This window comes from Macaca thibetana, chromosome 7, assembly GCF_024542745.1.
Source record: "Macaca thibetana thibetana isolate TM-01 chromosome 7, ASM2454274v1, whole genome shotgun sequence".
Classification (NCBI taxonomy): domain Eukaryota; kingdom Metazoa; phylum Chordata; class Mammalia; order Primates; family Cercopithecidae; genus Macaca; species Macaca thibetana.
In genome coordinates, this window is record NC_065584.1 from 7,006,340 (window position 1) to 7,019,155 (window position 12,816).

At 56.1% G+C, this 12,816-nt stretch overlaps 2 protein-coding genes across 4 annotated transcripts in view; one reads left to right on the top strand and one right to left on the bottom strand.

Moving 5' to 3' along the window:
- Window positions 1-12,816, top strand: part of WARS1 (tryptophanyl-tRNA synthetase 1) — a 217,923-nt gene that overhangs the window by 13,163 nt on the left and 191,944 nt on the right. The window lies entirely within an intron of this gene.
- WDR25 (WD repeat domain 25) overlaps window positions 6,281-12,816 on the bottom strand; it is a 153,240-nt gene continuing 146,704 nt past the window's right edge. For all 3 annotated transcript variants that reach the window (XM_050796731.1, XM_050796733.1, XM_050796732.1), the window contains exons 5-7: window positions 10,818-10,988; window positions 7,370-7,510; window positions 6,281-6,760 (exon numbers count right to left, since the gene is read on the bottom strand). In XM_050796731.1, coding sequence (XP_050652688.1) covers window positions 6,539-6,760; window positions 7,370-7,510; window positions 10,818-10,988 — 534 coding nt within the window. In that variant the 3' untranslated portion in view covers window positions 6,281-6,538. The remainder of the gene's footprint in view (window positions 6,761-7,369; window positions 7,511-10,817; window positions 10,989-12,816) is intronic.

Sequence of the window (12,816 nt, forward strand, 5' to 3'; positions counted from 1 at the left end):
TCATTTCAGTTATTCATGTTTTTCATTTCTGGAGTTTCTACTTGGTTGTTTTACAAATCCACAGTGCCACTTTCTTAGCTTCCCATTCCCTGGAGATATTTTCCAGCTCATCTCATTTCTGTCAACATGGTGGGCACAACCATTTCACAAGCTGGTCTGGGACTGGACCATGTGTGATCTGTGCAGGCCTCCTCATGGTTCCTGCTCCGGCAGCCCTGTTTCTCTGGACGCCTGCTCATCTTGGACACACACTCATCCCTGCCCTTGAAGATGTGCATGTGTGGGTTCAAGGCTGAGGATGGAGGCCCCTCCCCAAGGGGGCCTTTATGGCTGTCCCTGTAGGTGCCTGGGGGCACGTCCCAGTGGGGAGCACCTCACCCCAGGCTCATGCCTGGAGGGTCCCTGGCACACCTGGCTTTGTGTGTAGCTCTAGCGTTGCTCTGTCTCTGGTCAGATGACTCCAAGGAGAGTGGGCATCAGCCATGGCTCCCTGCATCCTTGCCCTTCCGCTTCCTCTGCAGAAGAAGCCAGAGCCAGCCTGGCTGTGTCTTCTCCAGCCATAAGTGCCGCCCCAGGAAGCAGCATCCCTGAGCCAGAGGAAGCTTGGAGAGGTTCGGGATTCTGGTCTCCGCTCTGGGGCCGTGGACAGAACAGGAGCCACAGCCCTCACTGAGCTGGGGGCAGCCAGGAGGGCAGGAGAGAGAAATAACTGCACCCGGTGGGCAGAGGCATCCCCAGAGGGGAACCCAAGCCTCAGCTGCCCCAGTGTTAGCTGCAAGATTTCTGTCAGACATGGGAAAGCTGAGGTCAGAAAGAGGGGCGCTCTGGCTCTCCCACCTCTAGGTGACAAAGGCCCTGCTCAGCTCTCCTGGGGGCTACTGAATCAGACATACCTGCCCTGGGTGGCAGCCTTGGCCCAGATCTGGAGGGCTAGATTCAGGCTGTTGGCCCCCACATTGCCACCTCAGAGCCTGCGGTCCCCAAGATGGCCTCTGCACCTCACAGGGCTCTCCTGCCTGGGCTGCAATGCCTACCACAGCCGGGCCTGCAAGGTGTCCTGTTCCCAGAGCAGCCAGCACTATTAGACCCTTGCCTAGGACTGGGTAGGAATGGTGACTCTGGTTGCAGAGCCAGGCAGCCTTCTGACTCAGGAGAGAAGAGGAAGGAGAGGGTCCACACGGCTTGCAGCAGCAGGGTCAGGCTGACACCCCCAGGGTCGGGAGTAGTCAGGACACTGCTCCTTGTGGTGCTGAGGCTGGGGAACCTTGGTTCACCACCCCCAATTCTCATGGCTCAAAGCTGGCTCAGCAGGGCCCTGAGACAGGAGCACCTATGGCTCTGACTGGTGATTCTTTTCTCGCAGGATCCCTTGGGCTGGGTCTCGGTGCCCCGCTCCTCTCCCTGGTGCTGCTGTCAGCTGGCAGCCTCATGATGGCCTCAGGGACCTGGCTCTGCCCACAAGGAACTCAGAGGTAGAGGGGGAAGGCAGACAGTGTAACACTCAGCTCAGGGCTTCCAGAACACAGGGCCTGTGGGCATCTGAGAAGGGAGGGCCCTCATGCTCCAGGGGGATGAATGAAAGGGGTCAGAGGAGAGGATCACACTGGGTGCTGAAAGATGAATAGGAGTTCAACAGGTATTTTAGGCAAATGGAACAGAGCCATGAAAAGGCACAGATCTGTGACAGCTGGAGAGTTCCAGAAACTGTTCAGTGCTCCCGTGGGGCTCCCAAGGGGCTGAGCTCTGGAGCTGGCAGTTTCCCTCTGGATCTGCCCTTCAACGTTCTGCACTTGGACTGTCCCCACAGCTGGACGGGAAGTCCTGGGCAGTCGCCATCTACCCAGGCAGCTGGCCATGGCATGGGGTTCCCTGCTCCACCCCGACCTCTCCCTGCACTGAGATCCTGCCTTGTCTTCAGGGCGGCCCTGTCTGCGCATCCACCACCCGCCCGCACATCCATGTATGTTTCGCCTCAGCTCTCAGTAGGGCAGCGCAGGGTTGGGCTCTGCCACCAGTTGACAGTGCCACCTTGGGCAAGACCCAGGCCTGCCTGGCCTGCTTCCCTTTTTGGAGCCTGAGGACATTCATAAATGCAATTTCCAGGGACCCTCTAGGTAGCTTGGTCTCCCACCGTACAGAAAGCCAAAGTGAGGTGGAGGTGGTGCCCACAGGAGGCCATTTGGGAAGGGATCCCAGGTGCAAAAAAGAGCACAGGCTTGGGGTCAGAGGGCCCTGGGCACGGCTCCCTGCCCTCAGGGCAGCAGTTTCCTCTGCTGGACAGTGGAGTCATGGACACCCTGTCAGGAGCTGTGAGCACCAGCTGCACTCAGAAAAAAGTCACGGCCACGCCTGGCATACAGCAGTGCAGCCAGCACACGCAGTCTGCACGGCCACGCCTGGCATACAGCGGTGCAGCCAGCACATGCAGTCTGCACGGCATCTGGAGGTGAAGCCGTTTTCTCCACGATGGCTTTGGATCTGGCATCTCAGATTTTCTAGGAGAGGATGAAGGTGAACACTCAGCCCCAGGAAGGTGGGTGGAGGGAAGAGACCACACTCCTTTTTCATTCCTGCTCCACATTTTCTAAATTTAGCTTTCTTATTTTAAAACTGCAAACAGTGAACTCCCTGACACCTTGCCGAGGATCAAAGTCAGTCTTTAAGAATGTTCTTTGGAAGAAAGTGTTTGGAAAAAGAAACAGATAAAAGCATGGTGCACACCTGCCATTCTTCCCAATAAAATGACCTAAAAAGGGAAGGGGCTGGCAGCCAGCTGGCACCCACAGCGGCCTGTGTTGAGAAATCAAACCCGCAGAGGGTGGAGCTAAGACACCACCACACTGGGTTTTCTGCGAAGCCCTGGGTGGCCCCGCGGCCCCAGAAGGGTCAGAGCTTTGGGTTGGTTCAAGGCCACCAGCTTGGAAAATAAATGGACTTCAGGTGCACAGAAGTGGAAGGTGTTTGTCCCAAGTGAAGGTGGGTGACAATCTGCAAAGTTCTTTCCTTTGCCTCGTCTCTCCTCATCCCCACAGACCCACTTTACAGATGAGAAAACAAGGCTCAGATAAGCAAGGCCCCTGCAAAGGTCTCAGACCAGCAGGAAATGGCCCTGGGACATGAACTGGTCTCCTGGCTCTGAGTCCCACAGGTGGCAGGCAGTGATGTGTGCCCAGCACAGGAGCGGGGCCAGGAGCCCAGGTAGACAGGAGGCCTTTCAGCAGCTGTATCCCAGCCCTCGGAAGCCTGACGCAGTGTCATCTGTGACTGATGCTCACGCTAAATCAGTGGCAACATGAACATACAATGGTAGGGAACAATCACCAAATGCTGCGACGAAATTCTCAATCACAAAATCATCATCAGGAAGGTGGAAAACCACTGGGGTTTGCACTGGGTCAGGAAGCAGAGCATCCAGACTCCAAGGTCTGGGGCTGGCAGTGAGGTGTGGAGATGGGAAAGGCAAATGAGAAACGGCCTGAGAAGCCCAGGCCTCCCTCCACCCCGACCACTGCAGCTTTCCCTCCCCAGTGTGTCTGGGTTCATTCGCACAGCATCCATTCATTCCACAAACACGTGCTGAGGCCTGCTCGGGCCTGGAGCTGGGGAGACACACCCTCATGAAAATACTTGTAGGAGGGTCCTGCACTTGGGGAGGAGACCACTTTCCCTGCTACAAATCACAGTTCCCACCACACCTGCCCAAGGAACCTGGGTGTGGAGCATGGGTGTGACAGAAGTCAACCAATCTGAGTCCTTCCCTGGACTCGTCCAGTGGGAATGAATGAGGGTGGCAGCCCCAGTTGGTGGCTTCTGCCGTTAGATCGAACCCGGACAAGGCCAATGCCCAGAGAGTGACAGGGACAGCAAGGGTAGGAACAAGGGCCCACCACCCCATGGTCCACTGTGGCAAGGTCTGAGAAGGGAGCCACATCCGCCCTCTCCCCTAAACTGGCTCAGCTCCTGCGTCAAGTGGTCAGCCTGACACTAAGTCCCAGCACCACTTCCTGAGCGCCTATGACACACGGGCCCTACCAGGAAACACACAGACACAGTCTCATGATCCCCACGCGATGTGTTCTTGTTTCACAGAAGGAGAAACTGAGGCACTGGGAGCTAGGCAGCTTGCCCAAAGTCACACAGCAATGAAGGACACCGACAGGCCCACGTCCTGTCACCGGGCCACACCTGCAGTCACTTGTGGAAGGCCCACTCTGTGCCAGGGTCAGGCACCAGCACGGAGCAGGAACCCCAGCCTGGGGCATGTGCTCCACTGCAAATGCAGGTGGAGGGCATCAGCGGGGCTGGGGGCTCTGTGGGGAAAGGGGTCTGTGGGTGAGGGTATCAGTGGGGCTGGGGGCTCTGTGGGGAAAGGGGTCTGTGGGTGAGGGCATCAGCGGGGCTGGGGGCTCTGTGGGGAAAGGGGTCTGTGGGTGAGGGCATCAGCGGGGCTGGGGGCTCTGTGGGGAAAGGGGTCTGTGGGTGAGGGTATCAGCGGGGCTGGGGGCTCTGTGGGGAAAGGGGTCTGTGGGTGAGGGCATCAGCGGGGCTGGGGGCTCTGTGGGGAAAGGGGTCTGTGGGTGAGGGTATCAGCGGGGCTGGGGGCTCTGTGGGGAAAGGGGTCTGTGGGTGAGGGTATCAGCGGGGCTGGGGGCTCTGTGGGGAAAGGGGTCTGTGGGTGAGGGGAGCTTTCATGAAGATACCATCCAAGCAAGCACTGAGGGAAGGAGGCTGGGGAGGGGGATGGTGGGCCCAAAGGCCGTGAGGCACCATCAGCCTGCTGGGTGGGGGTGATGGGATGGGCCCCACAGGTCACAGGAGCTCCCCTCTCAGAGCAGGAGGAGAAAGGGCAAACGCCAGAGGCGTGACAAGAGGGAGGCCCCAGCAGCCACATGGGGCAGAGGGCAGAGACTACCCATCTCCCACACCAGCCTCAGCACCACCACCCCCAACCGCCTTGCTCAGGCCAGTGGCAATCTTCCCTTTCGCCAGTGACCAAGCTCGCCGGGCACAGGGTGCAACTCTTTTCACCAAAACAGCCGTTCTTGAGCCTAAAAGAAATACACAGAAGGTGCTCCCACTGTGGGTCATGAGGACGCTGCCCCCACATGGGCCAGGGGATCCCACTCACCCTGTCCTCAGGGCACCGTAGGGGGACACTGGGGCCGTGCCCTCAGCACCCCGAGTGCTCAGCTCCAGCTTCCTCTCCCACAGACAGGCACACAGTAGGTGCTGTAGACCCAGATGCCTGCCATGTGTCAGGCTCTGCGGTGACTGTCGGGCAGGAGGGTTCAGCCCTCAGAAGCCCCACCTCGGGGCCTTTGCACAGCTCCTCCCTCGTCTGGGATACTCCTCCAGAGGAGCCCAGGGATCCCAAGGACCCCCTGGACACACTGACACACAGGTCTTCACCCACCGGCTCCAGGCCAGCTTCAGCCCCCTCCTAGGACACTCCCAACAGACTTGACCTTCTCTGACCCTAGCTGTGAGCCTGCAGGCTGGCTCTTCCGATGCCCCACTTTACAGATGCGGAGATGAACCTGGGAGAGGAGTGGTGCCTTGCCTTGCCTCTGCTATGGCGACAGTGGAGCGGGGACAGAATCAGGGGGAGGGAAAGCCAAGTGCCCACCTCTTCCTGCGTCCCCCACTGCTCTGGTCCATGGGCAGCCTCTTCACATTCTCTGCCTTTCTCCACTGACTCCCCTGCCAGGGACACCATCTTCACCAAGTTGAGGTCTGCCTCCTCCAGGAAGCCTTCCAAGGTACCCGTGGGCCCCACCCTCACCTGTCAGCAGATCCCTGGGCTCCTGGAGTGGCCCCTCAGTTACAATTCTGTTGGGGTTTCCATCTAGTCAGCCTGTGCAGGCACCTGGGGAGCCAGGCCTCCTCCCAGCCCAGCTCCTCCGGCTCCTCAAGGGTCCCTCCCTCACTTCTCCACGAGGCTCCCTCAGCAGGTGAGCACACCTGCGTGTGCAGCACGCACACTGGTGGGGAAAGAGGCGGCCCAAGGGGCCCAGGGCTTGGGCCAACCAGGGGCCCAGCTGGCCACAGTCCTGGGGAGTGCAAGCGGCTGGGGCCTGTGAGGCTGGTGGGGCACTGAGCTCCAACAGAATCCCTGAGGGCAGACCAAAGATACAGACTACCCCCACTTCAGGACTCCCTTGCTGGGACCCCCAGAGCGAGATGATCCCATCTCAAGCTCGCACAGTTCTCTCTGTCTCCAGAGCTCCAGCAGGCCTGGGAGGAAGGAGGTGAGAAGAAGCCGCTAATGCAAACTTATTGCTGAAAACACTTAACAAATAGCAAAACACACGTTTATTAGGCATCGCCGGCCGCCTGCCAGGCGCTTTCACTATTGTAGTCCTCACACTCCTGAGGCAAACAGACTTTTGTCCCCACTTTACAGATGAGGAAACTGAGGCTCAGAGGGTGGTACCCAGGACCCACAGCCAACCTCTGTGCTCATTCCTCTCATACACCCTTGAGGAAGAGGGGAGTCCCAGAGCCCAGCTGGCAACGGGAAGGTTCAGTGACACAAAGCTCAGTGCCAGATCTTCATGTCCCCTCCCCAGGAGCAGGTGGCGAGGACGGAGGGCAGCACGGGGTGGTAGGTGGTGCCAACACAGGCCTGCGTGTGCCCCTGCAGTGTGCATGCCCGGCTGGCCGTGCGGAAGCTGTACATCAGGACCCGGCCATCGGCGCTGCCCGTCACCAGCAGGTCACCGCCTGGGGAGCACTCACAGCCCACTGAGTAGCCCTCCACCTGCAGAGAGGGACACAGCGGGTGAGTAGGCTGCACCTGTCAAGCTGGGGTGAGTACACCCATTCTACAGAGGAACAGGCCGAAGCCCCGAGCTGACAGAGCAGAGCTGGGCTTCACACCCCATTCCCTGAGGTCAAAGCCCAAGTCCCACCCATGAGGCTGTAGAGCCCTAATGCGGGCTCACATCCCAAGGCCAGTTCAGCAAATCCAGGGAGATCAGCTCCAGCCCAGCTGAGGGGTCTGGCCTCAGGGACAGTCACCCAGCCCCCAGCCCCTTTCACCCCATCAAGGCTGGCCTCACTGTGGAAAGGGGAGGGTGCAGAAATGACACCCATGACCATTCTGTCCTGTTCCCGCCACCCACCTCTGAGACCTGTCTGTGTGAGCCAACTACTGCTTCCTGCCCAGTACCTGGGCCCTGGGGTGAGGACCAGATGTGGCTCAGGGACTTGAAGAGATAGCAGGCCACATGGCATGCACTCACCCAGGAAACAGAAAGCAGGATCCGCCCAGACAGAAGCTCCATGCACCCCGGGGCCCATATCCAGGACTGCCAGGAGGCTTGGGGCTGGGGCTCATCATTCGCCTGGGAGACAAGGACAGAAGTACCTTGTGCCCTTCATAGCGCCGCCGTCTGCTCATCCGGTAGGGCCACACAGTGGAGAAAAGGGCCATGTAGTTGCCATTGGTCTGTGCCAGGAACACGGGCTCTCTCGGGTGCAAGGCGAGGCTGGGGCAGGTGAACCTCTCCTGAGAAAAGCAGAGCCACAAATGGGTCGGAGAAGACACCCCCTACCCGGCACTCCGCTCTGAGGGGAAGCTCCGCTCCAGCTTCCCCTCCCACAGACAGGTACACAGTAGGTGCTGTAGACCTGGGGCCTGCTTCCAGACCCTTGCTGGGTGTCTCCATGGGTTTCCTATCGCTGCCATGACAAATCGCCACAAGCTTGGTGGCTCAAGACACACACATTTTACATCACACAGTTCTGCAAGTCAGAAGTCTGAAAGCAGCTTCACTGGGCTGAACTCAAGATGTTGGCGGGGCTGGACTTCTTTCTGGAGGCTAGAGGGACCCAAATTTCCTCCATGTTTCCCAGCTTCTACAACCTGCCTGTGTCCCTGTGGCAGGCAGGAAAAAGCCCCCCAAAATATACCCATGTTCTAATTCCTGAAACCTGTGAATGTTACCTTACAGGGTCAAAACCAAGGGTCTCTGCAGACATAATTAAGGATTCTGAGATAAGGAGATGATCCTATGTCACGCTACATGCAGTCACGTGCAGCCTTACAGAAAGGAAGCCAAGGCTGGGCGTGGTGGCTCACGCCTGTATCCCAGCACTTTGGGATGCTGAGACGGGCGGATCGCTTGAGCCCAGGAGTTCAACACCAGCCTGGGCAACACAGCAAAACCCCCATCTCTACAAAAGAAAAAAAAAAAAAGAAACAAAGGGAAGGTGCAGAGATGTGACACACAGTGAAGGTGGTGTGAAGACGCTGGCTTGGAGGGCTGGAGAGATGCAGACACAAGCCAGGAATGCCGGCTGTCACCAAAAGCCAGAAGAGGCCAGGAGGGATTCTCCCCTTGACACTCCAGAGGGAGCACACCCTGCCAACAACTTGATTTCAGCCCAATCAAACTTAATGTTGATTACGAACTTCAGGCCTCCAGAACTGTGAGGGAATAAGTTTGTGTTCTTCCAGCCACCAAGTTTGTGTAATTTGTCACACAAGGATAGAAAAGGAATCTACATGACCATCTCGCCACCTCCACAGTGAGTCCTCAGGGACAGCCCAGCCCAGCCCAGCCCAGGGACCCACACAGCCAAAATGCACAGTAAGTGAGGAGGTAAGTGGCCAAATGAGAAAAGAAATGCAAGCACAAACCTCAAAACACAGGGGCACGAGATCTCACTGCTTCATTGACATGGTCCTACAGAAAGCACCCCTAAACTGCCCCCTCAAGCTGGCTTTACATTGTTCTAACTATTCTCCCTAGGCCACACTCTCTAAGAGAGCCCAAACTCAGAGGGCAAAGTGGGGAGCAGCAGGAAGCACAGCTGCAGGCTGATGTGCCCATCAGAGGCACAGAGGCTGCCACGGTCAGACAACGAGCTGCCGGTGTGATGGTGCCAGGCTGAGCACCTGTTCCCTCCGCACAGACAGCGTGCAGTGTAACTACAGTTCAGGCACAAGGCACCTTCATCTGCCTCACTTCCCCTGGGCTCCCGGAGGCAGGACACCCTCAGAGGTCCAATGTCCTGCCTGTCCTGCCCAGTGGGTTGCCCTGGGACACCCTGCAGTGGACGTCTAGAAGCAGGTTTGCTCAGGGCCACTTAGAACCCATTGAGAACAAGGAAAAGGCAGGGAGGAAAAGAAGGTGTATACAGGATAGATATTTCATGTACACCCACATATATCATATACATGACATAAAGTTTTAAATTCGGAGATTAGTCATGGATTAGTTGAAATCTCAAAAGATGATGATGATGATGATGGCGGTGTTAGTGGTGATGATGATGGTAGCGGTGGTGGTGGTGATGATGGTATAACAGAGATGGTGGTGGTGACAATCATGGTGGTGACGGTGTGACAGAGGTAATGGTGGTGGTGGTGCTAGACATGCTGGTGACAGTGGTGGTGATAGAGATAGTGTGGTGTTGGTGTTGGTGGTGGTACTGATAAGAGATGGTAGTGGTGACAGAGATGTGGTGTAATGGCAGTGATCGTGGTGGCAGTGATACAATTGGTGGTAGTGACAGAGATGGTGGTGGTGATAGAGTGGTGGTGATGGTGGTGGTGCAGCAACAGACATGCTGGTGACAGTGAAGGTGACAGAGATGGCAGTGGGGATGATGGTGATGGCGGTGGTGATAGAAATGGTGTGGTGGTGAGAACGAGAGTGGTGATGGTGACAGTGATGATGATGGTGGTACGGGAGATAAAGAGGATGGTGGTGATGGTGGTGGCGGTGATGATGGTGGTGATGGTGGTGGGTATACACATGGTGATGCTGATGCTGATGGTGGCAGTGCTAGTGATAACAGTGGTGGCAGTGATGGTGGTGGTGTGGTGGTACAATGATGGTGATGAGTATAGAGATGGTGATGGTGATGCTGATGGTGCTGGTGATAATGGTGGTGACAGTGATGACAGGAGTGGTGGTGGTGACAATGATGACAGTGGTGGTGGGTATAGAGACAGTGATGCTGATGGTGATACTGTTGATGGTGGCAGTGATGACACTGGTGGTGGGTATAGAGACAGTGATGCTGATGGTGCTGGTGATAACGGTGGTGGTAATGATGGTGGTGATGACAGGAGTGGTGGTAGTGACAATGATGACGGTGGTGGTGGTGGGTATAGAGACAGTGATGCTGATGATGGTACTGGTGGTGACGATGATGGTGGCAGTGATGACACTGGTGGTGGCAGTGATGTTGATGGTGGTGGTGGTAATGACAGTTAAAGTACAGAAGCACTCCCTGTACCTGGCACTGTGCTATACCCTTTACAAGCATTCTCTCTCTCTCTTAATTCTCAAAACTATTTTCTCATAAAAAAGTGAGAATCAAAGAGGCTAAATAGCAGGTCCAGGGCTCTCTGCCTTAGAAGGTCCTAGTGAATCCAGAACCTTAATGCAGGTGTTCTAACTGTGGGGCCCCTGCTCTGAACTCCTGGGCTACATCACCTGCCAATGCCACCGAGGGCCAGAAATCCCTTCTGAGTAGCTGGTTGTGGTGGCAGTGGGAGGGTGGGGTTTCTCAGGTTGCACTGCCACGTTCCCCATTGATCTGGACTGAACTGCCCCCCGCCCCGACCCTTACACTGTGGGGTGGCCGTGCTGGCACAAGAATAGCAGAAGGAGATTGCATCTGGAAGCCCACAGCAAGCTCTCCATGTGTGCGGTAGGCTGAGACCTGCCTACCCCCCTCCTGGAGATTTCAGTCAAGTGAGTCTCCTCCCACAGAAGGGACCTGGGACCTCAGATAGATCAGAACTACATGGATACACTCTGTGGCTGAAACTGACAGCAATGCCAAGTGGGATTTCTTACGTGAAAAATCTGGTTGGAGATTTTGGCAGAGGTCCGGAAATCCCAGGCAATAATGGTGCGGTCAGCTGAGTCACGGGTGGAAGCATCTGTGCTGCTCAGGAACTCGGAGCCTTCCCGGAGGAACAGGATGTCCAAGGTCTGCTGGATGGTCGCCTTGTAGCTTCTCATCACCTGCAAGAGTGGACACCAGTCATGCTGGCAGGCCTGGGAGCACGGACAGGCTCCTGCCCAGGGAAGGCCAAGGACTCAGCGGGCAGGCGGGTTTAGTGAAGTCTATGCTGGGTCACACACACCCAGGCTGAGCAGCATCCTCAAGCCATATGTGGAATCATGGTCCCTCCCGCCCCACGCCCAGGCTAGTGTCTGTCAACTTCTCAGCCCCCCTGCTCTATTGCCACATGGGCCCAGAAAGGCATTCCTACCACCCCTTGAGAGCAGCAGGATCCCAGGGAAAGTGCTAAGGGAAGGGCCCTTCACTCGCCAAGGGCACCTTGAGAGCATATTGACATCCATCAACACTGGGGTCATGTTTTGAGTGGGTCTTGCTTCTGAAGATGTCACATAATTCACAGCTTGCAAAGTCCCAGATTGTTGTCCCTGGAGGAGCCATAGTAATGCAGGAACAAGTGTGCTTAGGGACAGACCATAAAGCCAGAATCACAGGCCATATTTTAGCTTTAACGACACTTTGTATTGTTTTAGCATCATCACCGATACTTCACAGTCTCCTGTCTCATAAACTGACTTTATTAAGTATCGAGCAGTTGTTTTTCCTTTCTTAGAAGATTTTATCACATTCAGCCTCTGCTCTCAAATATCCAGCTCTGGTGGGGGGATGGAGAAGGGTCCCAGTACCAGGACTAGCAAGTAGCTCCACTTAACAAACTCACAGAGCACAGGACTTTAATTACAATACAGAAATAACATGCTGGGCACCCACTCACCACCACGGAAGCACAGCAAGGTCTCAAGTTGTCAGAGGGGCCAGCCGGTCCCTTTACCAGTTCCTGGGGCGCCACCATGTGGCTGCAGCATAAACAGTTCAGTCCCTGGGCCCCACCAGCTCAAAATGAGCCATCTTGACTTTTTAATTGGAGTTCACACCTTTCAAATTTTGCAGACATATTTTCTATCATCCTCCTTAAAATGTATATGTCAAATTCACATTAAATGTGGCACTCCATAATTTCAGTTTAGGTTAGAGGAGGAGGAGGTTGAGACCCATTCTCTTGATGAGGTTCACTGAGGCCCAGAAAGAGGTAGGGATGTGCTCAAGGTCACATGGCCGGGGCATGGTGGAGCCTCTTCCGCCCCCCCACGGCTTCCCTGGGACCCACAGTTCATTCTCCTGCTGGTCATTTCCTGCCTCCTGCCTCTGTAATTCCTCAGGGAGGGTGGGCAGCAGATGACTGTTCTTCTCTGAGCCTCTTCCAAAGCAACCCTCAACTAAGGAGATTTCAGAGAGGGCCCCCTGAAGCCTAAACAATGATCCGGGGTGGAAAAAACAGTTTTCTGAATGCAGGACAGGGAGACAAGCTGCCCCTCACGGCACAGCTGCCTGCCTTCCTCCGCGTACTGGATTCTGCATGCCCGTGCCTGCTCTATCCTCCCACGTGGCCTTAATACCACCGCCCCCACCAGCCTCAACACTTCGATCTCTAAGAGGCGGACCCAGGGAAAGTATGAGGAAGATGACGGCCCTCCCTGCCACTCGCTGAGTGCCCGTTAGGTGCTGGCCCCTGGCTGGGGGGTTCACATAAGTTATCTCATGACAAGAGCCCCACAGGTAGCTTCTCTCGATGGGCATGAAGTCTCAGAGACAGGCAACTTGCCCAGGAGCCAAGAACCACCTGCATGCCCCTGCCAATGCACCACCTGCCTCCCAAGACAAAGTTTTTGAGGAGAAGCAAAACAGTTGTTCCGTACATTTTCTGAGAATGGATGGAAATGGCCCAATTCATTAGAGTGTCATAAAAGTGAATGGCTGAGAAACAAGCCG